At 39.4% G+C, this 25,726-nt stretch overlaps 2 protein-coding genes across 2 annotated transcripts in view; both read left to right on the top strand.

Moving 5' to 3' along the window:
- LAMB4 (laminin subunit beta 4) overlaps positions 1-25,726 on the top strand; it is a 118,119-nt gene that overhangs the window by 78,302 nt on the left and 14,091 nt on the right. The window contains 10 exon segments of the mRNA XM_055589640.1: positions 961-1,057; positions 6,355-6,730; positions 8,636-8,810; positions 13,145-13,241; positions 13,244-13,291; positions 13,294-13,349; positions 14,157-14,318; positions 18,057-18,174; positions 19,981-20,007; positions 24,125-24,332. Of these exon segments, the coding sequence (XP_055445615.1) occupies positions 961-1,057; positions 6,355-6,730; positions 8,636-8,810; positions 13,145-13,241; positions 13,244-13,291; positions 13,294-13,349; positions 14,157-14,318; positions 18,057-18,174; positions 19,981-20,007; positions 24,125-24,332 (1,364 nt within the window).
- LOC129659149 (AKT-interacting protein-like) lies at positions 18,298-19,369 on the top strand. Its single transcript, XM_055590271.1, has one exon. The coding sequence runs from the start codon at positions 18,384-18,386 to the stop codon at positions 19,263-19,265; it is 882 nt and encodes a 293-aa protein (XP_055446246.1). The 5' UTR covers positions 18,298-18,383; the 3' UTR covers positions 19,266-19,369.

The raw sequence follows: 25,726 nt of genomic DNA, 5'->3' as shown, positions 1-25,726 counted from the left end.
CTAGTTGAGAGATGGACTATACAAAGGAAGAGGGAAGCTATATGTTTTGTGCAATTTCCTTAAGACTGGACTTAGAACAACGGGAGCAAGTTACAAGGAGCAGATTCTGCATCAACATACGTAAAGCATTGCCCAACAGTCAAAGACAATGTGGCAACATGATAACTCTTGGGACTACAGGCTCCCGCAGCTCCCTATATTTGATCAAAAGCCAGTGGTTACTCCAGAGATGGGTAGAAGTTTTAGTAGTCCGTTCACTTTAAGAATTCAGCTACTTCTGGAGTCGTCGTTGGGTATGCAGATTTGGTCAAGTATAATGTAGGACCATAACAATAGTGATTTGCTTTGTGTTTTTTCCCATTAATTTTCTAATCTCCTCAGTGTTCAGAAAATCTGGTCAAGAATCCAGTTGGGAGGATACAGAGAAGTTCAGCCCTCTCTCCAAAATACAGTTAAATAATTGTCACTAAATGATTAAGCTTCATTTACCAAAAAAAAAAAAAAAAAAGTTTGTGAAGGAAAAACACTAGCCCAATTTGGAAAGACTCCAATTAACATTTCATAATGGAAACATTTGCCAAACTTATTGATGGATGTTAAAACCAGGTCATTGGTCTCTCTCTCTTAGGGGAGAACTCCCAGAACTGTAGAGGAGAAGAATGTGGCCCATTTCCTATTATCTGTTTTGTTTTCATTTACATCTGTGACCGTTTCCCAGTTTGAGGCCACCTGTCCCTGAACAGCTGGAAGCAGGCGGTATATTCAAGAGCCCTCAGCCGAAACGCATTAACTCTTGATCCTTGGTGTTGTCGGGGGTGGTTGCTGACCATGGGAATCCTCCTCCTGCCTCTGCACAGCTGTATGTCCTAAATCACTGGAGGGAAAAGTTGTTTTGTATTAATTTGCATTTTTTTTAGATCATAAAGCTTGCCAATTTCTTACCCATGACCATTCTCACAGGTTACAGGCCAGTGTCCGTGTAGATTAGACTATGATGGGAAACACTGCTCTGAATGTGAGGAGAATCATTATGAGGATCCCCTAGGGCGATGCATTCGTAAGTATTGGTTCTAAAAATGTGAGTACAGTCAACCTGGTCCTACCACAGGCTTGCTGTGAACCAACTGAATTTTAAATTCCTTTATTTGGTAGAAAATTCACAAACTTAAAAAAAAATTCTATAAGATATTAATAAAATGAAAGCTGTATAAACCAATTAGATTTCTCTTTTTTCTTTTCCATTATGGTTTTTCACAAGATATTAACTATAGCTCCCTGGGCTATATAGTGTGGGCTTCCCAGGAGGCACTAGTGGTAAAGAACCCACCTGCCAATGCAGGAGACATCAAGAGACGCCAGTTCCATCCCTGGGTCAGGAAAATCCCCTGAAGGAGGGCATGGCAATCCACTCCAGTATTCTTGCCTGGAGAATCCCTTGGACAGAGGAGCCTGGCAGGCTATAGTTCATAGGGTTGCACACAGTCGGACACAACTGAAGTGACTTAGCACATACACACATGCTATATAGTAGGATCTTGTTGTTTATCCATCCTATATATAATAGTTTGCGTTTGCTAATCCCAAACTCCCAATCCTTCCCCTCCCCCTTGGCAACCAGTCTGTTCTCTGTGAGTCTATCTCTGTTTTGTAAAATAAATTCATTTGTGGCATGTTTTAGATTCCACATGTAAGTAACATCATATGGTATTGTCTTCCTCTTTCTAACTTCCTTCACTTAGTATGATAATCTCTAAGTCCATCCACATTGCTGCAAATAGCATTATTTCATTCTTTTTATGGCTATGTAGTGTTCCATTACGGAGAAGGCAACGGCACCCCACTCCAGTACTCTTGCCTGGAAAATCCCATGGATGGAGGAGCCTGGTGGGCTGCAGTCCATGGGGTCGCTAAGAGTTGGATACGACTGAGCGACTTCACTTTCACTTTTCACTTTCATGCATTGGAGAAGGAAATGGCAACCTACTCCAGTGTTCTTGCCTGGAGAAGCCCAGGGATGGGGGAGCCTGGTGGTCTTCCGTCTATGGGGTCGCACAGAGTTGGACACGACTGAAGTGACTTAGCAGCAGCAGCAGTGTTCCATTATATATATGTACCATGTCTTTTATCCATCCATTTAGGTACATTTAGGTTGTAACCATGTCTTGGCTATTGTGAATAGTGCTGCTATGATCATAGGGGTGTATGTATCCAGCCATATGCCCAGGAGTGGAATTGCTAGACCATATGACAACTCTATTTTTAGTTTTTTGAGTAACCTCCATATGGTTCTCCGTAGTGGCTGTACCAATTTACATTCCCACCAATAGTGTAGGAGGGTTCCCTTTTCTCCATACTTCTCCAGTATTTGTTGTTTATATATTTTTTAATATATAATTTATTTATTATTTTTGGCTGTGCTGAGTCTTCCTTGCTGCAGGCTTTCCCTAGTTGTGCAGAGTGGGAGTACTTTCTGGTTGCGGCGCTCCGGCTTCTCGTTGCAGTGCTTCTCTTGTTGTGAAGCACAGGCTCTAGGGTGCGAGGGCTTCAGTTGTTGCGGTGCTGGCTCAGTAGTTCCAGTTCCTGGGCTCTAGAGTACAGCTCAATACTTGTGGCTTATTTGCTTTGTGGTATGTGGGATCTTCCTGGATCAGGGATCGAATCCATGTCTCCTGCAGTGGCAGGCAGATTCTTTACCACTGAGCCACCAGGGAAGCCCTAGACATTTTCATAATGGTCATCTGACCAATATAAGGTGTAACTCATTATAGTTTTGATTTGCATTTCTCAGTGTTGAGCATCTCTTCATGTGCCTGTTGGCCATCTGTATGTCTTCTTTAGAAAAATGTTTGTTTAGGTCTTCTGCCCTTTTTTCAATTGGGTTGTTTGGTTTTCTTTGTTTTGTTTTGTCATTGAGTTGTATGAGCTGCTTGTATATTTTGGAAATTAAGCCCTTGTTGATCATGTCCTTTGCAAATATTCTCTCCCAGTCCACAGACTGTCTTTTCATTTTGTTTATGGCTTCCTTTGCTGTGCAAAAGCTTATAAGTTTGATTAGGTCCCATTTGTTTATTTTCATTTTTATTTCCATTGCCTTGGGAGACTGACCTAAGAAAACATTAGTATGATTTATGTCAGAGAATGTTTTGCCTAAGTTCTCATCTAGGAATTTTATGGTATCATGCTTTATATTTGAAAATTCACAAACTTTAGTCTTAGTTTTGGAAAAAAAAAAAAAAAAGTATTTTTAGCCCTTACAAGTTTTTTCTCTTATATTAAAACTTTGCACTATATTGAATGTTAGGTTATATTAAAATTCCTCAAAGTTGTTAATATGGAACAGATTTTTGAGATCATAACTTGTAGCCAATTTTCTGCCATCTGGAAGCATGCTGACGAAAACAGCTAATTTGGATCAAGGTAGAGGCTGGGAAATGGATCATAAGAAGCCAGCAGAGCACATGTTTTCTTAACATGGCTTTCATAACTTGGGGTTTATCACAGATTCACTTATTTATTTATTTAAAAATATTCACAGAGTGTCTACTGGGTCCTCAGGGTAGTGAACAAAGAAGGCAAGGCCTCCAAACCTGAGGAGTTTGTATTCCTAGTGCCTTTCATTCCATTAGCACTAGTTATAGGATTTAAAGCAGGGCTGTTTATTTCTATTTATTTTTTCTTAATACACAGCCAGTGCTCCTAGCATCTTTAGAAAATAAGATTGTCTTTTTATTTATTTTTTAGCTGTGCCTCACAGTATATGGGATCTCAGTTCCTGGACAAGGGATCGAACCCATGTCCCCACAGTGGAAAAGTGGAGCCTTAACCTCTGGACTGCCAGAGAATTTCCAGGGCAAGGCTGTTTCCTACTACTTTCTGCAAACATGGAACCATTTTACATCCGAACTATCCAGTGCAGGGACCGCTAGTTGTATTGAGCACTTGCACTGTGGCTATTGCAAGTGAGAAAAACAAGTGTTTATTTCATTTAATCCATTTATATTTAAATAACACATGTGGTTAGTAGCTACCATATTGGACAGTGATAATGTAGAGTCTGGGTTGGTTCTAGGAGGAGGGATTTTTGAACCCCTTTTTGAAATCCACTTCCAAAAGAAGTCAAACTAAAGAAATATCAGATGTGATGGACTTACCATTGCGGTCATTTCTATTCTGTGTAGCCACATATGGGAACTCTTTCTTCCTGCCCATTCCTTTATAAATGTGCTTTTGTGGTTAAAAAAAAAAAGCCTTTGGTTTTTTGCCACATTCAAAGATGTAATTTTCCAAGTGGAATTGCTACTTTAAAAACCAGGAAGGAATGTTGGCTCTTAGAAAATCTTTCTTAGAGAGCCTATATTCCTGTGTCCCTCTAATATTTTAATAATCTTATTTTATAAAAATGCTTTCATAGAGGAAACTTTGCAAATGGTCAGCTCAGGCTACAGACCCCACTAGTGCTCCTGGAGAAGAACAGACAATAAGGGGGAGCCTTGGCCTCCAGGTGGTGAAATGCACAGAGTCCCCCCAGGGGTTCCTGCAGAGGCCTCTGGACCAAAACGAATGGGCCAGACAGATGATGTCTATTGGAGGAGCCCAGTGTGTTAATTAGTTTTTATTTGTAATTGGCATTATTCCCACTTAGGCTGCCAAATGGATTTTTAAATCACTTGTTCCTTACAGTTAAGCCTGTGGCATAGGCTAGTGATTCCCTGACCTTTCGGAAATTGCTTCAATAATAATAATAATTGCTTCAAATAACTTCAGTAGCTCTCTTCATCCTCCATCCTTAGCTGTAATCAACAACCTACTCATCTGAAGCACATATAGTATCCGGTTTGGGGAGAGTTTTTGTTTATTTTTTGGCTACACTGCATGGCTATGGATCTGCTCCTAGACCAGTGACTGAACCCAAGCCCTCGGCAGTGAAAGCATGCAGCCCTAACCACTGGACCACCAGGGTGTCCGAACCATTGGACCACCACCTAACATCCGAGGTTTTTTTTGTTTGTTTTTCTTTTAATTAAGATGGTAACCTTAATGTTCCCCATTTTTTGAAAAGACTTTTTTTTTTAGAGCAGTTTTAGGTTCATAGGAAAATTGAGAGGAAGGCAGAGATTTCCCATATGTACTCCCAGACCCTACATATGCATGCCCTCCCTCATTATCAACCTCCCCACAAGAGTGGTACATTCGTTACAATTGATGAACCTATATTGATATATTGTAATCATCAAAGCTCATAGTTTATATTAGGGTTGACTTGGTATTGGGTTTAGACAGATGTCTAATGACATGTATCTATCAGCATAGTATCATACAGGGTATTTCCACTGCCTTAAAAATCCTCTGTGCTTTGCCTTCTATCCATCCTTACACACCCCTTAACCCCTGGCAACAACTGATCTGTTTACTGTCTCTATAGTTTTGCCTTTTCAGAATATCCTGTAGCTGGAATCATATTACAATATTTAACTTTTTCAAAGTGACTTCTTTCATTTAGTAGTAAGCCCTAAGTTTCCTCCATGTTTTTTTTATGGCTTAACACTCATTTCTTTATAATGCTGAATAATATTTAATTGTCTGGATATATCACAGTTTCTTTATCCATTCACCTAGACATCTTGGTTACATCTAAGTTGGCAATTATGCATAACGTTGCTATAAACATCCATTGGTAGGTTTTTATGTGGACGTGTTTTGAATTCCTTTGGGTAAATACCAAAGGGAGATTCCACACACACACTTTTTTGAGAACAGAACAGTCTTTCTTATGCAAGGAAGACACCACATCCAGGCTGGGTTTCACTAAGAAAAAGTGTGATCATGGGCCTTCTTAGAGAGTCTGTGACATGCCTGAACTACCCTGCAGGAACAGTAGCAGCTGTCCACAAGTGTGTCATTAGATCGATACTCTTCACTCACATAGGTGAAGAACCCACATGTGAACAACTCACACACTTGCAGTAAAAATGACATCTAATAATGCCCATGTAAGAACCAAGACCTGGGACTTCCCTGGCAGTCCAGTGGTTAGGACTCCACGCTTGCACTGCAGGAGACACAGTTTCAATCCCTGGTCGGAGAACTAATCCTGCAAGCCAAGTGGCGTGGCCAAAACAAAAACAAAAAACAGAACAAAAACCCCAGGAGCTGATTTGTCTGGAGTGAAAAGAGGGATGCTATGTTTTAATGGCCATTGCAAAGATCTCTGAAATTAACCTGCTTTAAATGTTCACCTTAGAAATGGGATTTAGGAAGTTTCTCAGGGAAGAGGAAGGGACTTTATTCTTGAGCTGGTAAGGAGCCAAAGGCCAGGTGACTAACATTCTCTGCTCCTTCTCCCATCTTTTTCAGCATGTGACTGCAACAAGGAAGGTTCCCAGAAGCCTGTCTGTGACCAGGACACAGGCACGTGTCGATGCCAGGAGGGCATTAGCGGCCCCCGATGTGATCGCTGAGCCCGGGGTCATGACCAGGAATTCCCCACTTGTCTTCGGTGTCACTTGTGCTTTGATCAATGGGACCACACTATTTCTTCCCTCTCCACAGTGGTGCAAGGGTTAATTAGGCTGGCTGCTAACATGGAAGATAAAAGAGAGACCCTGCCTGTCTGTGAGGCCGACTTCAAAGGCCTCAGAGAAAACATGTCTGAAATAGAAAGGATTTGGAGACATCCTGTTTTCTCATCTGAGGAATTCTCAAAAGTCAAGGATTATCATGACTCTGTTCGGTAAGGTTTGTGCAAAAGTAATAGGTCGCCAAGTGCCTGATTTACCTTAACTCCCGAGAGCTTTAACCGCTTTCGGCTTAGAAATGTACCTTTGTTAACATTAGGAGAATGACCATTGTTCAATTAGTGACCAGGCTGAGGATCATATCTGTCTGTCTCTTTCCTATCTAGCTAGGATTGCATGTGATTTTTCAGAATGTCATTGATTATAACAAAAAGGCAACCACACGGTTAATCGGGAAGCCCAAACTCAGCAGAGCTGAAGGACACAAAATTGGAAGTAAGAAGGTTTCTAATACACAATTTTTTTTCAACCATGTACTCAGAGAAATTTGCTTAATGTTCCCAAATTCCTCAGTTGTTTACACGCCCATACATTACTGTGAAGTTGTATAATGAGTACAATAGTTCTTTCAAAATGCAATATCATTTTTTCATTCATCAAATAGTTCTAGAGATGATGTTGATTGCTGTGGGCCAGGAGTCAGCAAGACATAGTTCACAAGCAACATCCAACCCATCACATTTTTTGTAAATGAAGTTTTATTGGAACACAGCCATACCCATCATTTACATCCTCTGTGGCTGCTGTCCCTCTGCAATGACAGAGTTGAGCAGTTGTGATAAGGATGCTATGGCCCCCAAGGCCTGAAATATTTACTTTCTCACCCTTTACAGAAGAAGTTTACTGACCTGATCTGGGCAAATGAGGATGAGTTGGGTATAGTTTCTACCCATCTAGGAGCACACAGTCTACAAAGAAACCAAGAAGATTATGGTTCTATAAAAAAACATTCCTCCTCCCCAGAAAAGCTCATGGATTAAAGAATAGTTGAAGCTACAAAGTTTCATGTCATATAAAACACAAGTGTAAATATAAGGCCATTCACTTTGTCAGTTTTGTCACCAGACAAGAATTCCAGAAGTATATAGTAATTGCTTAAAAGTTACACAGGGAGGATGATGCAACTCACCTGGTTAGTTCAGAGGAAGGGCCACTGGCATCATAAACACAGCTCTAGGGCCCAGGGTAGTAACATGTTCAGATCAAGCTGGCAGGTGGGAACAAGCACTTCCATACCCTAGTAAAGACTGTGGGTCCCCAGAGCTCCCCACTTTTTAAGTGATGTCAGATATCCAGATTTCTATGGAAATGTCCCCACTTTAAAATATAGGCAGCTAATTCAATAGCACTTTTTAAAAGCACTGTATAGGCCAAAGAAACATGGCTGAGAATGAGCTTGTCCCATGGACCACTAGTTTGTGGTTGTCAGACCTAGCAGGTAAAATGGAACTGAGAAAGCAGAAGGAGCCAGTCCATAGTGGATGGTCCAAACAAAGAGAGTGCAAGAGCCCAGAGCAGAGCCAGAGAGAAGAAAGCAAAAGGAACAGGAGTCCTAGTGCCAGGTCTGAAATGGTAAGGGACGCCTGCCCCTTCCTGGTCCACCTGTTGAACTCCTGTTCCTCTGTAACAACCACCCAAACGCCGCCCCCTCTCTGAAGCCTTTCCTGACAACCTCAGAGAAAGGATGTGTTTCCTTCTCCCTCTTTCCATGTCTTTGTAGTTCATTTGCCACTACCTCACTGAGGACCTCCTGTGGGCAAAGCTGTTTTCTCTATGATTGTATTCTCCAGGCCTGGTTTAGTTAAATAATAAATGTTCGCTGGGTAAATTACAAATCAAAATGGCAGTAGGGGAAGGACAGAGCACTCAGGATGTCCATAAGCATAGATTCAGAAGTCAGACTACTGCAGTTGAAATCCACCCAAAGTATGAGGATACTTAATAATGAGGGCAGTTTCTTTGTGTGTGTGTGTGTGTGTGTGTGTGTGTGTGTGTGTTTTCCACCAATCTGTCAAATGTAATATAAGCTTTGCTACATTTACTCTCATTTCCCCCTATAGGAAACAAATCATGCAACTAAGTGAACAGCTGAAAACAGTGGATGAATTTGAAGACCTGAAAGAAACAATAGTCAGAATGAGGGATGAAACAAACCTCTTACTTGAAGATCTTCAGGAAGGAAATGATCTACACTCCAGTGCCTGGAACGCAAGCCTCATGGGTAAGAGAGAAAATGTACCCTAACTGTCTGTTTCTGGACAGAAGTTGATAAAATCCATAGTGCATTCCATTAGTGAATCACCCTGTGCTTATTGCCACAGCGCCCAAGCACTTTAAAACATGAAAACATACCCATTAAAGGTATTATTTGTGCACGAATATTTCAACTTCTTAAAACATTGCAGAGACTGGATAGCATTTGCACAAAAAAATGCTAACAATTATGCAATACTAAACATATACTAAAACCCAAAGTATTCAGATGCCAAGCCACACAAGGATCTTGTGTAATCATCAGCTTGGAAATTCTAATGTGGCCATAAGAAAATGAGAGAGATATGTTTTGATACCTTCCTGAATATAAGCCTCTCAGATTCCAGCAATCATAAACACAAAAGAATATGAATCAAAAAGAACTTCCATATTTCTTGTAAGAACTTTGTAGGAATTTGGAGACATGTAACACACTAGAGGGCTGTAGTACATATTGCATAGTTTTTAAAAATGAATGGGAGCCGTGCCAAAGCCAAGACCAACTTGGAGGAGAAATGGAACTCTGAAACAAAATTTGAATTAAGTCATAGCCTCTTTTCCCGTGAGATCCTTGTTATGTTTGGAAATGGACAGACATCTTGTTAACTACCAGGAGAGGTAGCACTGATCTTATTCACACAGAACCCATCTAGTTGAGAGATGAAACCTATCTCAAGGCAAAAGCATCATCTGTTTTCCTTATCCTATGTCTGTGCTCCTGTTTGTCATCTGATCTTGAGCTAAAAGAGAAAAAAAAAAATAGATGGCAATTATGACGCTAAAGGAAGGCCTGGATTTAATGAAATCACTATTGATGATGCTTAATAAATGCCATATAAAGAGTAAGGAATTTGTTCTGATTCCTAATCTGGAAGAAGGTGCCCAATGAAAGAATTGAAAATCCATCAGCAGTCACCCAAGCCAGATAGAAGAAAGCAAAACTGACCCATGCTGATCCTCTCAAACTTGCATTCCAACAGCAGTTACTGGGCTTTTTCTCAATGCCTGACACTGTACTGGGCATCAGAGACAGGCAGTAAATTCAGCCAGTCCTCACCCTGAAGTCACCCCAATCTCATGTGGAAAAGCCAGGCATATAAACAACCCCAAACAGTGAACAGACTCTGTTAGAGCATCTTCAAACTGCTTCAGGAACAAAATAGAGAGAATGGTATTAGTCCTGGGTATATTAGAAAAGGCTTCATAGAATAAAGATAAATTTGCCAGATAAATCAAGGCAGAAAATCATCACAAACAATAGAAAGATGATTTTTGTCTGTTTAGGGAAGTGGTTCATGGTAAATAAAAATCATGATATATTAAGAGTTCAGTTCAGTCACTCAGTCATGTCTAACTCTTTGCCACCTCATGGATTGCAGCAAACCAGGCCTCCCTGTCCATCACCAACTCCCAGAGTTTCCTCATACTCATGTCTATTGAGTCAGTGATGCCATCCGAGTGCATTAGTATAAAAACCAGGAATGTTTAGAAGATAAAGAGTGGCTGTCATGCCTGGACTCTGGTTATGTATGGAGTAAAGATCAGAATCATGAACCTTTGGTTCCTAAAATAGTCTAAAACCCTAATATGCTATCATTTACATTAAAACATCACATTATGCTTACAGGAATTTGTATTTCTATCAAAATATAGAGAAGTGTTTAAGAACACAGTCTCTAGAGTCAAACTACCTAGCTTCAAATCCTTGCTGCATCTCTTACTATCAGTGAGAATTTACTGTCATCAGAGCCTCGTTTTTCCACTTATAAAATGGGGTTTGGGCTAATTCTCAGTGTTTTGTAAAATTAAGGATGAAAATTGATCAGAAGTACCGGTATATAGAAAGCACTTAGCACCGTTTGGCGGCTCAGGCAGTAAAGAATCTTCCTGCAATGCAGGAGACGTGGGTTTGATCCCTGGGTTGGGAAGATCCCCTGGAGAAGGGAACGGCTACCCATTCTTGCCTGGAGAATTCCATGGACAGAGGAGCCTGGCAGGCTACAATCCGTGGGGTCACAGAGAGTCGGACACGACTGAGTGACTTTCACCTTAGCACAGTAGCTGTTGTCATCAGCTTCAACCCCAGTTCAGTTCAGTTCAGTCGCTCAGTCGTGTCCAACTCTTTGCGACCCCATGAATCGCAGCACGCCAGGCCTCCCTGTCCATCACCAACTCCCGGAGTTCACCCAGATTCTCGTCCATCGAGTCAGTGATGCCATCCAGCCATCTCATCCTCTGTCGTCCCCTTCTCCTCCTGCCCCCAATCCCTCCCAGCATCAGGGTCTTTTCCAATGAGTCAACTCTTCGCGTGAGGTGGCCAAAGTACTGGAGTTTCAGCTTTAGCATCATTCCTTCCAAAGAAATCCCAGGGCTGATCTCCTTCAGAATGGACTGGTTGGATCTCCTTGCAGTCCAAGGGACTCTCAAGAGTCTTCTCCAACACCACAGTTCAAAAGCATCAATTCTTTGGCACTCAGCCTTCTTCACAGTCCAACTCTCACATCCATACATGACCACTGGAAAAACCATAGCCTTGACTAGACGAACCTTTGTTGGCAAAGTAGTGTCTCTGCTTTTGAATAAGCTGTCTAGGTTGGTCAACACTTTCCTTCCAAGGAGTAAGCGTCTTTTAATTTCATGGCTGCAGTCACCATCTGCAGTGATTTGGGAGCCCAGAAAAATGAAGTCTGACACTGTTTCCACTGTTTCCCCATCTATTTCCCATGAAGTGATGGGACCAGATGCCGTGATCTCGTTTTCTGAATATTGAGCTTTAAGCCAACTTTTTCACTCTCCACTATCACTTTCATCAAGAGGCTTTTGAGTTCCTCTTCACTTTATGCCATAAGGGTGGTGTCATCTGCATATCTGAGGTTATTGATATTTCTCCCAGCAATCTTGATTCCAACTTGTGTTTCTCCCAGTCCAGCGTTTCTCATGATGTACTCTGCATATAAGTTAAATAAGCAGGGTGACAATATACAGCCTTGACATAGTCCTTTTCCTATTTGGAACCAGTCTGTTGTTCCATGTCCAGTTCTAACTGTTGCTTCCTGACCTGCATATAGGTTTCTCAAGAGGCAGCTCAGGTGGTCTGGTATTCCCATCTCTTTCAGAATTTTCCAGTTTATTGTGATCCACACAGTCAAAGGCTTTGGCATAGTCAATAAAGCAGAAATAGATGTTTTTCTGGAACTCTCTTGCTTTTACGATGATCCAGCAGATGTTGGCAATTTAATCTCTGGTTCCTCTGCCTTTTCTGACAGGTCAGCAAACTACAGTCAGCCTGCAGATCCTACCCACAGCCTGTGGTAGGTGTTTTTTTTTTTCCTTTTTTTAAAAAAATTATTTACTTTTAATTGGAGGATAATTGCTTTACAAGACTATGTTAGTTTCTGCCATACATCAATATGAATCAACCACAGGTATACATATTTCCCCTCCCAGTCTATTTTTACAAATAAAGTTTCATTAGGAGACAGTCTCACCTATTTATTTACATGGTTACTGTTACAGTGGCAGAGTTGAGTAGTTGTGACAGCAACGTAATGGTTGCTGCTGCTGCTAAGTCGCTTCAGTCGTGTCCAACTCTGCGACCCCATAGACGGCAGCCCACCAGGCTCCCCCGTCCCTGGGATTCTCCAGGCAAGAACACTGGAGTGGGTTGCCATTTCCTTCTCCAATGCATGAAAGTGAAAAGTGAAAAGTGAAGTCGCTCAGTCGTGTCCAACTCTTAGCGACCCCATGGACTGCAGCCCACCAGGCTCCTCCATCCATGGGATTTTCCAGGCAAGAGTACTGGAGTGGGGTGGCCTAAAACATTTATACTCTGGCCTTGGTAGAATGAGTTTGTCAACTTCTGTGCTATGTAGTGGGATAAACTTGGTTCATCATCTTAGAGTTCATATAGGTAGTCAAAATTAATACCTTACACATGTGAAACATTTCACAGAGTATTTTTATATTATTTCCCTTAATCTTCACAAAGTATTATCACTAATTTACAAGAAACATACTCTAAAAGACTAACGGGTTTGCTCAAGGACATACCCTCACAGTAAAGGGAGAAGCCAGCATTCAAATCTATGTCTGCAGACTTAAACCTCAGTGCTCTGTAGGTATTCCATCTGTATCTATGACAGGACTTCCAACTTTTCCCCATGAAGTGCAAACTCAAGGGAATGGATGTTGAATTTTGTATTGATCATTGAGAGCAAGATAGTCTAGTCAAGTTGGAGAACAATTATGTTGATAGCCCATGTATAATTTCAGTTGTTTCCACAAAATTTATCTTACCTCAATTGGTGTTGATGTAGATTTTTCAAAGAACATCAAAGAAGTATTATCAGAGTTCTCTATCTACTGAAAAGAAAACTAATGAAACTACATCCATCATAAACAACTCCAAAAATACCAGAATGACTTCCTTCGCATCTTAGATACACTAACCTCAAAAGAAGACTTGTATTGGAGAAATTAAAGCAGATCAAGATACCAAATATTCAAATATTGCAAGAAAAGGTAAATATTCATGACAGTATAGTAAAAGTATCTGTGGTTTTTACTTGATATGTGTGTGCTTGATCACTCAGTCGTGTCTGACTCTTAGGGACACCATGGACTGTAGCCAGGCTTCTCTGTCCATGGAATTTTCCAGGCAGGAATACTGGAGTGGGTTGCCATTTTCTTTTCCACAGAATCTTCCCAACCCAGAAATCAAGCCCGCATCTCCTGCCTTGGCAGGTAGAATCTTTACCACTGGACTACCTGGGAAGCCCGACTTGATATACAAATCTTTTCTATTTCCCTGTCTAATGTTTTATTTCATTTTTAGTTTATATTTTATAAGTATAGGAATAATATATAAATAATATAACCTATGTTTAATCTAAAAATAATTTTTTAAATTTCTGAAGTCCAAGTTTGAAAAAAATCAAAAAGTAAAGATTGTGGCTTAATTTTATTATTTTATACTATTTACTATTTCCCAAATGGTACAGACTGTGGACATTTACTCCTCCTGCTTCATAAGTGAAAGGTAGTTTTTATTTTTAAAAAGATGAAATTAACATGGAAATGCTTAATATTTTCCAAATAAACCATAAGTATGAAAGTGTTATTGATTGCCACCAGTGCTAACAACAAATAAGTTAGATACGTATTCAGTTAACTAGGAAACATTTAATGGGTCATATCTACATATTAAGCATGAACAACTGTTGAAAAAACACACATGAATAGAGCAGTGTCTTGCCTCAGTGAGCCTGGATGACGTTAGAAAAACCCTCTGCCAAGTCACTTTTTCACATAGATCCCTTTTCCTCTTAGGTGTGTGGAGCGGGAGAGGACACGGCCTGTGTGCTCTCATCCTGTGGCAGCCCGAGCTGTTACGGCTCCCCAGCCCTCTCAAGGAATGCCCTGCAGAAAGCTCAGGAAGCAGAATCTGTGGTTCACAGTTTGAACAGCCAAGTTCACAGGTTGAAGAAACAGGTAAATGATGTCTTCTCATGCTTTATTTGCAAAGCTATAGCAATTTTTAAAAAAGCATACTGCTTGAAATTTTTAAAATGTCCATTTATCTTCTAAGTGGAAGAATAGATTCTAGATGTTAGGTATTTTTTTGCCTGGAAATGCAGAATAAAAATAAAGAAAAGTTATGAAAGGGTTAGTTGCTCAGTCATGTCTGACTCTTTGTAAACCCTTGTAAACCCTTGTAAACCATGGACTGTAGCCCACCAGGCTCCTCTGTCCATGGAATTCTCCAGGCAAGTATCCTGGAGTGGGTTGCCATGCCCTTCTCCAGGGGATCTTCCAAATCCCAGGGGATCTTCCAAACTCCAGGGGATCGAACCTGGATCCTCCTGACTTACCATCTGAGCCACCAAAGAAGCCCTAAAAATATAGACATGACTATAAACGGTGATTTAGAAGGAGATGAGAATATTGACATATTTTCTCATATATATGACGTATAAACGTGTACGTATGTGTGTATAACATTGTGTGTGTGTGTATGGAAAGAAAGAGAAGAGAAAAACAAAGTATATGTTCGTAGGACATACATAGACGTTTGATTATGATTCCTTTATAGCAAACGCTGCATAGAAATGTGTAAATTCCTAGCCTTGGAGGTTTGAAAACTATAGAAATCTCCAAGTAAAGAATAATTTTTCATTAATTCAAGAATGTGTTTGAAATTCTACTAAATAGACAAATTTTAATGTTAGAATTTAATGTTAGAAAATGTTTTTAATAGGATTATACCCTTCTTTAAACTCCTTCTTAGGTTGATATGATAAAGTTGTTTTAATATTTAAGTACCTGATAACAGAATCTCAAATAATTTTAAACGATTTTAAAAATCATTTCTAAAAAATGAGTATAATTTTCAGTTACCTAGTTTTCTTCAGGCTTTTTGATGAATACGTTATATTCATCTTGAAAGGATAAAAACAAATTTAAGAGTTTTGTGAGTACATTGTGTTCATCTTGAAAATAAGATGGTATGCTCCCTAGTTTCCTTTTTTTTTGGCAATATATATAGAGCCTTTGAAGAAGAAAAGCTGAAAAAAGCTGCATTTTTTTAATCAATATAAGATAAATATTATATCAGTCAGCCCTCTTGTTTGCAAGTGGCAGAAACCAACTCCTGAACAGAAAGGAAATGTACGTGCAGACGTCTGGGCCTCAGAATTGAAAGAAAGATACAGAGCCAGACTTGAAAATGGGGTGAGAACCAAAGCTAAGATACACACTCCTGCACATACACACTGCAGAGCAGCCATTTGTTCCATGAGCCTCGTCTCCATGGACCTGAGCCCCAGCTTATCCTATATCCTTGCTCCACGGGCTCCAGAATCCATGTTCTGGAGCAGGTCTCTGATTATAGTCAGGTTGAAGAACATCCCTGCTGCTGCTGCTGCTGCTAAGTCAATTCAGTAGTGTCCAACTCTGTGCGACCCCATAGACGGCAGCCCACCAGGCTCCCCTGTCCCTGGGATTCTCCAGGCAAGAACACTGGAGTGGGTTGCCATTTCCTTCTCCAATGCATGAAAGTGAAAAGTGAAAGTGAAGTCGCTCAGTTGTGTCCAACTCTTAGCGACCCCATGGACTGCAGCCTACCAGGCTCCTCCATCCATGGGATTTTCCAGGCAACATTATTGGAGTGGGGTGCCACTGCCTTCTCCCAAAGAACATCCCTACACATCCTAAATGTTGACATTTTTTGTTTACTTAGGCATCTGTGGCGCTAGTGGTAAAGAACCTGCTTGCCACTGCAGGAGACATGAGATGCAGGTTCAATCCCTGGGTCTGGAAGATCTCCTGGAGGAGGGCATGGCAATCCCTCCAGTATTCTTACCTGCAGAGTCCCATGGACAGAGATCCTGGCAGGCTAGAATCCATAGGATCACAAAGAGTCAGACATGACTGAAGCGACTTAGCATTCAAATTTGTATTGCCACCTAGTTTTTTCACTTATATATTATCCTTCAGTGCTTTAACAAATATTCGATGAGTACCTATTGCATGCTGGGCATTTATTTACATGCTGGGAATTCAACAGTGAACAAATACGAATCCTGGTCTTGCATCCCTGTGCTTAAATCAACCCTTAACCATTTCATGCAATATTAAACTACTATTGTGTCCCTCCTCAAAAACCAGAAATCTCACGCCATTTAAATAAGTCCCATGTTAAGTGATTACTTTTAAAAGATAACCCCTGAAATATATAATAGCAGAATCTTGCTTAATCAACATATAAATGGAGAACTAGAAAAGGATGAAGGTTGTCATGTTGATAAAATGGTGTGCTATTTTCCTCTTGATTAGAAGGGGAAAGCATGCCAGAAGAGATTACGAGAGAATTCTCAGGAGTCGTGACAGAGGATGGATTGCAGAGAGATGTTTTAAGAGTGAAGTAATTTAGCATTCTTGTTCTTTCTGAATATGGCATCAACTAATCTACATTGAGATTTCATCTGTGTAATTTAGTGCTTCGTGACCAGAGTATTTATTTCTGAAAATTCTCATCTTTCTTCTATGTATTCTTACTCACAATTTCTCCACTTTATTTTTTATTGAAGTATAATTGACATAGGAAATTTGTATTAATTTTAGGTGAACAACATAATGATTTGATATATGTATATATTGTGAAATGATTAGTACAATAAATTTAGTTAATATCCATCCATCACCACATGTAGTTACATTTTCTTTCCTGTGATAAGAACTTTTAAAATCTCTCTTAGCAACTGGTATCCATTTTAAAGTTTAAAAAGTTCTAGAGAATTAAGGAACAACTCCAAAAAATTAAGGTACCTATTTTTCATCATGTAAATATTTCTGTTTTTTTTCATCATTTGCCAGTGACTACCATTAAATCCTTTTCCACAGAATCTGTATGGCTTAAATTAAGCTGGCTTTTTTATGGGGAAATAAAGGGAGATTTTTTTCCCCTAACTATGCTTGATCCTAATTAGCCCTGCTTCTGTCACAATTAATTTATTCAGTGCAGCTCAACTTGTGGGTGATATTGTTCTATTGCTCTCCATTCTTTCTCTCATTTTTTGGAATCCAAGAAAAAGTCCATGACCTTTTTCAAATCATGCAGTTAAGAATTTTCACTTCTAAGTTGTAAGCATTTTAGTCCTTATTGTTTTTCCAAGTATACACAGTATTTGTAATTTATTTTTGTAGCCTGCTCTGAGTTCAAACTCATTTATTAAAAGAAAGAATGCTTCCTTTATACACTCAAAGAGAGTATATTATTTGAATTTGAAGAATGTTTAAAAGAGTAACGATTTTAACTTATGTTAAACTTATTAAAATTAATATTTTAACTTATATTAAAGAAAATGTTCTCAGCTTCCTAAACATGATGATCACTGTAATTCTGTGAAATTTTTTGATACCCTAAAATACTAACATCTCCTAAAAAGAAAATTTGTATTTTCAATTTATATCAGGAAAAGTCATTGTTTTCAAATAGCAATTTTGATCACTAATAATGTTTTAAGAGAGAAGTTTACATTATTAAGAAAACAGGATGATGAAAACAACCAATATCATCTTTTAAAAGAGTCCTTTAACATGAATCTATTGTTTAGTTATCTAGACTTCTATTTTAGTTTTAGTGAGTTCTATTTGGTCAGCTAAGCAATGAGACATCACAGAATATGCCTGATTGTCATGTTTGCCTCTTTTTTGTTTTTTCTATTCCAGATCAGAAATATAAGTAAACTGGCAGAAGTTTGCAAAAAGAGTACACTACAACTAAGAAAGAAACTGAGGAATATGAAAAACCAAAGTGAATCTGAAGAACAAAAAGTGAATCTTCTGAACAGGGCCGGGCGGAGCGGAGAGTAGGCAGGGGCTGGGCTGGCGTTGCGGCCAGAGATGCTGTGGGACTGCGACGGCGCTCAGCCGCTGGGAGCACTGCATTGAAAACACCGAGGTTAGGTGTGCTGCCAGGCTGTGGTGAAGTGAATTCTGAGGCCAGAAGAATTTGATGACACAGACCACTGAATTTCTTTGTTTGGAGCACACGTTATGAACCCTTTCTGGAGCATGTCTACAAGCTCTGTACGCAAACGGTCTGATGGTGAAGAGAAGACATTAACAGGGGAGGTGAAAACCAGTCCTCCACGCACTGCTCCAAAGAAACAGCTGCCTTCTATTCCCAAAAATGCTTTGCCCATAACTAAGCCTACATCTCCTGCCCCAGCAACACGGTCAACAAATGGCACGCATGCTTCCTACGGACCTTTCTACCTGGAGTACTCCCTTCTTGCAGAGTTTACCTTGGTTGTGAAGCAGAAGTTACCAGGTGTCTATGTGCAGCCATCTTATCGATCTGCATTAATGTGGTTTAGAGTAATATTCATACGGCATGGACTTTATCAAGATGGCGTATTTAAGTTTACAGTTTATATCCCTGATAACTACCCAGATGGTGACTGTCCACGTCTGGTGTTCGATGTTCCCGTCTTTCACCCACTAGTGGATCCTGCCTCAGGTGAACTGGATGTGAAGAGAGCGTTTGCAAAATGGAGGCGGAACCATAACCACATTTGGCAAGTACTGATGTACGCAAGGCGAGTCTTCTGCAAGATCCATACGGCAAGCCCCGTGAACCCAGAGGCTGCAGTACTGTACGAGAAAGATATTCAGCTTTTTAAAAGTAAAGTGGTCGACAGTGTTAAGGTGTGCACTGCTCGCTTGTTTGATCAACCTAAAATAGAAGACCCCTATGCAATTAGCTTTTCTCCATGGAATCCTTCTGTCCATGATGAAGCCAGAGAGAAGATGCTGACTCAGAAAAAGAAGCCTGAAGAACAGCACAATAAAAGTGTTCATGTTGCTGGCCTGTCATGGGTAAAGCCTGGCTCAGTACAACCTTTCAGTAAGGAAGAGAAAACAGTAGCGACTTAAGAGCTGGTGAATCCGGTGCACCACGCACTTTCCTGCTGGACTTCGGCTCCTAAAGCTGACCAATGGCAAAGGACTGCCTGCAGAGTAAAACGTTGTGAACAGTGGCTGACGTCAGTGTTGTCCATGTATGCTTAGGTTCTAACAGCAAGTTCTGGAAACCTCTCTTTACGTAATGCATTACTTCTGTCTGAAGTGTCTTTAAGGTGGTTATCTAGTTCAGTACTCCAAATTATTGGGGACCTTGAAGCTTACGTATTTTTTTGAATATAATGCTAAAGGTAAGTTGCATTCATTTAATCTAATGAAGTTAAGCAAAGTTCAACACTATAGTGATTTCTTAATTGGTGGTTTCGGTTGTACATATGTTAGGATGCAGAGATGAAAGAGAGAGAGCAGTTTCCGTAGCTTATTAGCACTTTCAAGTGGAGGAGCAGTGGAATGAATGAACCTCAGTCTTCAGCTTACTGTGTTACTGATGTACAAACTGCTGTCACTGAGGGACATACTATTTGAATGAGAGGAAACCAGAACACTTGTTCTTAGGTGTGGTGTTTTGTTTTGTTTTGTTTTTAAGCAAATTACTGTATTTTTATGGCAGGAGGGAGAAAAAGTGTTAAAACGGTTTCTAATGAAGTCAGAGATTTAAACGATGAATGGCTAGTGTGTTTTGTAGAGATAATAAATCAGTGAATGATAAAAAAAAAAGTGAATCTTCTAATAAAACTGAAAATATTTTTGTTAGGTAATTGTTTTTAAATATTAGGACTAATTTTTGTTCCTCCTTCTTTCCCCCTCCCCTCCCCCATCTCCTCCTCTTTTTCTTCCTTTTCAATGTATACTGAAGCATCAACCAATTCCAAATTACATTAATTGGAAATCACATGGCTAAATCCAAAACAAGACATACTTGTTGATCTTAAATTTCTTAATGAAAGCAATTGCAAAATACTAACTGTATCAAAAAATATGGTTCTCTATATAAGGTTAATTTAGTAATAAATCCTAGAATTTAGTTAACATTCCAAACAAGTGAACTTAGCGTTTAAAATTATATTATTTTTTTAAAGGAAAATCTAACATGAAGACTCTGTCAGATTCCACAATCTGACAGAGTGAGATCAAGGTATGCCAATTGCTGGTTAGTATATCAAATACTGTAGTAAAGTGGCATCTAAAATACTGATTATTTTGGATAACTGTTATCGACTATTTTCCAAGACTCATGTTGGCTTTCTGTGACTGCCAGAGGGAACTATTTGATTCATTATTATTATGATTATAAACTTAATATCCCTCATAGTGCCTTATTTTAGGAGAGGTTTGTTGTTTTGTTTTTGATCACCCCACGCCTACGGATCTTAGTTTCCTGACCGTGGATTGAACCCATGCCCCCTGCAGTGGAAGTGCATAACTTTAACCAATGGACTACCAGGGAAGTCCCTGGGAAGGGTTTGTTTTAAACTCCAGAGAATTATCAATTAAAGATAAAAATCAAATAGTACAGCTGGAAATTGACCTGAAAACCTCACTTTCTGCAAATAATGTCATTTGGGTACAATACCACATGGAATTGATCTGAGAAAGCTTTCTTTCCCACCGCCATCTTCCAAATTCAGTAATTTAATATCTCCACATGAATTAATAGACAGTTAGGATGTCAGTTACAATCTTTGGAGTCACTTTATTAAATCTCTTTGCTATTGATTTTTATAAGAGACCCCTGTGGCCAAGTTCTATTTCATTGTTTCTAGAAATTGTATTAGCAGCTCTAATACTGATTTTCAAAATAAGAAAAAAATAAGGAGTGAAAATAATCAGTAAAAATGAGCAAAATAATCAGTGAAAGTGACTGGGTATGAACTCAGTCAGATGGACATTTGTTCAAAAGCAAATTTTCAATGAGAAGCTAGATGGATTGATATTTACTAGGCACATATCCTAGTAGATCTGTGATTTAATCCAGTAGATTTAATCTCATAATCAATGTCAATGTGAGGAACACATTAGCTATTTCTGCAGATACAAGTTAATTCAGACACCAAAACTAAATATCAGAACTGCCACGGCTGTTGTATGAAAATGGTAAAATACAGTCCTGAGCTCAAGCAACAGATCACAAAGCAGGTTCTCCCTGTTTTCCTCCTAGTTCACTGGATCATAGAGCCTATTGCTATACTGTCCTGGTTCTCATTGCTACTAGAATGTCACTTTAAATAGAGTCACAATAAAAATGTCACTTTAATTAGCCGAAGGAATTGGGGGCGGGGGGGAGGGGGGTGGGGGACTGTGTTCAGATTATTACAACAAAAATTAGGCTAGGCATCAAGAAAAATCCTGTTCCATAAAAGGAACTTCCCTGGCCAGGGTCCCTAAATTCTTGGTCACCAGGAAGTGGTGCCTTTCGCCCACCCAGTTTCTTCATTTTTCTTGGCTGTAAAGCCCAAATAAAAGTATAACATTTATGGCGGCCACACTAGGCAGCTCTTCTTTGACCATCTTAATATTTTCCTTGTGATCTGAATTCCTTATTAACAGAGTTTTGTGTCACTTTTCCTGAAAGTGAATCTATAATCATTTAAATTTTAATTTTTAATCTCATAATGAATGCCAATAAATGTTTCATGACTGAATGTGGAATTAAGCTCAATTCACTTTTTATTAGAACTTTTCTTTTTAACAAAACAGTTACCATTTCTATAAAGAGCCAGATCCATGGTTCTGTTTAAAATATGGCTTTAATTTATTCATGAAAAATTCTTGTTGCATTTTTTCAAAAGCATTATAGGAAGTAAAACATTCACTTTGGGAATCTGCTGGCGGTCCAGTGGTTAGGACTTGGCACAGTCACTGCTAAGGGCCCAGATTCAATCCCTGGTTGGGGAACTAAAACCTCACAAGCTACGTGGCACAGCTTAAAAAAAAAAAAAAAAAACAACTAAGTAAAATAGTCCTTTTATATTAAAACTAGCTAAGGCAGAATGACTGCAAAGAAGATATATACTTAGGTCGTGTCACTCAAATACTGAAAGCCATCAATGGCTCCCATTGTCTCTTGAATGAAGTCCAGTTTCCTTAGCCCCACTTTTAGGGACTTGTGTGATCCAATCCCAGCCTTCCTGAACTTCACCTCTTTTTTTTTAAACTTTTTAAGACACTTTTTAACTTTTTCACATACTTTTTACACACCCCCTCCACTGGCCAGCCAAACACACTATTTATCTGTTTCACCCTGAGCTTTTGCCTGAGCTAACAATGCCCTTACCCGTCCCTTCAACCCACATCTCCACAGATTTAATCTGTGTGGGCTTCTAAGGCTGGATTTGAATGTCTTCTTAAAGTTCTTCCTGAAATATTTTCTCTTTCCTCTGAACACCGCATCATTTTGTCTTACATTTATCACTTATCCTCTTATGAAATATCAGTAATCATCTGGAATGACTTATAATTTCCTGACCTGATGTAAACCCCTTGGAGATCAGATCTGTATCTAATTCATCTCTAACTTCCCCCATGGGACTCGGGATGTGTGCCTCAGTAAGGAGCCAGAAAGAGACAAAGAGTTATTACCCCAAACACCAACAGTACATCTTCCACTTCAGTTTGTCAAAGGAGGCCAATTCTATTTTCTGAAAAAAAGGGCATAAATGTATTTAGAAGTTTCTTGATAATATGTTGCTCATACTATATTTTGTCATATCCCTTCTCAAAATAGGCTTTTGAGAAGTAGTATCAGATATAATTACCCTGTTATGCAGATAAGCAAAAATTGTTAGCCTTTTTATTATTTTAAATTAATTTATTTTAATTGGAGGATAACTACTTTACAGTATTGTGGTGGTTTTTGCCATACATCAACATGAATCAGCCATGGGTGTACATGTGTCCCACCATCCAGAACCCTCCTTCCACCTCCCTTCCCACCCATCCCTCTGGGTTGCCCCAGAGCACCAGTTTTGAGTGCCCTGCTTCATGCATCGAACTTGGACTGGTCATCTGTTTTCCATATGGTAATATACATGTTTCAGTGCTATTCTCTCAAATCATCCCACCCTGGCCTTCTCCCACAGAGTCCAAAAGTCTGTTCTTTACATCTGTGTCTCTTTTGCTGCCTCGTGTATAGGATCATCGTTACCATCTTTCTAAATTCCATATATATGTGTTAATATACAGTATCTGTGTTTCTCTTTATGACTTAATTCACTTTGTAATAGGCAATTGTGAGCCTTTTTAATATCATGGGAGATTAGAGTGGAGTTTTGTTGAGTCCAAACCCAGGGCTTCCCTATTGTCTCATTCATGGTGTTTGAATCTTTTTTTTTTAATTGAACTATAGCTGATTTATATTGTTGTTAATATCTGCTACATAGTAAAGTGATTCAGTTAAACATATATTTACATTCTTTTTTATATTCCTTTCCGTGATGGCTTATAACAGGATATTGAGTATAGTTCCCTGTGCTATGCAGTAGGACCTTGTTGCTGATCCATTCTATGCATAATAGTTTTCCATGGTTTTGAATATTAATGACAGGCATCTAAACATTTTAATTGCTTTTGAATCTGTACTTACAATAAGCAATTATTGTGAAGACATTATGTAGGTCACAAAATATCCCAAATCTGTTACTTTTCTAACATTTGTACAGGTTGTGTTTATCATTACACAAACAGTGTTTCTTTCACAGAGAAGGGAAAATTGAGGGTGCGGAAGAGTCTATGGGACACTTACAGTCTAGTTCCTATATTCTAGGGACACTAATCAAATACAAATAGATTTAGCTTATAATTCATTGTGATGCTATTGACAAGATAGAGTGATAAGGAGACACAGTTATCTAAAATGCATCTTCTTATTTAAGAGGAAAACGTGCCTCCAGAGGACGTAGAGAAGGTGGCAAATTGTGCACTTGACATCCATCTACCAATAACATCACAAAATCTAACCCATGAACTTGACAAAATACAGAAACTTATGCAACTCTGTGAGGACTACAGGACAGAAGAGGACAGGCTAAACAAAGCAGCAGATGGAGCCCAGAAGGTTTTGGTGATGGCAGAAGCAGCTGAGTAAGTGCAATTAATATTAATATTCTCCTCCTGCTCTAACAGGCAATCTGCTGAAAGGCCATCAGAAAAATATTTGCCTAAGGAGCCATAGCATTCAAATGAAATTACCCTCTGATAGTTCATTGCCCAAAGTGAAGGCTAAGTTGTCTGTGGAGGTGCCCCAGAAAGCTGGGGAGCTGGGAGGCAGTGCATAAAGATGCTGGTTTCCCATTTTCCTTAGACTGAGCGCCCTTCCTGTGGTCTGTTACCTCTTTATACTAATATATGCCAGTAAATGCCGTATATTGCTGCTGCTGCTGCTGCTAAGTCACTTCAGTCGTGTCCGACTCTGTGCGACCCCATAGACGGCAGCCCACCAGGCTCCCCCGTCCCTGGGATTCTCCAGGCAAGAACACTGGAGTGGGTTGCCATTTCCTTCTCCAATGCATGAAAGTGAAAAGTGAAAGTGAAGACGCTCAGTCGTGTCTGACTCTTAGTGACCCCATGGACTGCAGCCTACCAGACTCCTCCTATATTAATTATATGCCAATATCTTATTAAGTGATGGGAATATCTGTATATTTCCTCCTTCTTTTACACTGATATTTGGTTCTTTCTATATTTATGGCAATAAGCAGTACTTTGAAAATCTAAACTTAAAAAAAAATATATATATATATATATCACGTTAAAAAGATATGATAGTAAGGAAGAGAAGAAAAAGACTCTAGTGCCCCTAAAGTAGTACTGGAGTAGAACTATATATACAGCACACAAAGTCAACTAATTCTTGCTTCCTTTTGCCCTTGTCAACTTCACTAACCAAAGATGAGAAGCCACCTTGATGTTTTTATGATCGTGGGGTACTGTGAGTCAAGGTCATAGGGTCAGTGGATAATGGTACCATCATCTACATCCACCATCATTTTTGGATGCCCTGAAGCAGAGTTGAGACCTGAACTATCTCACCATCCACTTATACAAATAAAGTCCCTCAGACTCCACTGAAAGCCCAGCCCCTCCCAGTTTTACTATTTACAACTAGGAAGATTAAGTAACTACAGCACAATCATACTGCTGTTAAAAATGATGCTGATGAAGTGACATGCAGAGATTCTTACAGTGTAATGGTAATACTCTTAGAAGATAACACATTATACACAGAATAGGCTCTCAGTCATGAAAGCAAAAATCTTATAAGGACAAAAATGTTAGAATATGCCAATATCATAAAAGGTGGTAGAATTATTGGTACATTTTCTCTCCGATATTTTTTTCTTCTTTCTTCTTTTTTGGGGAGTGCTCTCCAAATGTACTATAATGAGCAATACATTGAAAATCTAAGGGAAAAAGGAATATAGTAAAACGATACGGGGATAGGGGGAGTTATGAGAAGGCAAGACTCTGGAACCCCC

This window comes from Bubalus kerabau, chromosome 8 (assembly GCF_029407905.1).
Source record: "Bubalus kerabau isolate K-KA32 ecotype Philippines breed swamp buffalo chromosome 8, PCC_UOA_SB_1v2, whole genome shotgun sequence".
In the NCBI taxonomy this organism is placed as follows: domain Eukaryota; kingdom Metazoa; phylum Chordata; class Mammalia; order Artiodactyla; family Bovidae; genus Bubalus; species Bubalus kerabau.
The sequence above is the reverse complement of the archived record's forward strand: the minus strand, read 5'-3'. Positions and strand labels throughout refer to the sequence as shown.

Excerpts from the sequence above, each read along its gene's own strand:
- LOC129659149 (XM_055590271.1), top strand. The coding sequence starts at position 18,384 with ATGAACCCTTTCTGGAGCATGTCTACAAGCTCTGTACGCAAACGGTCT.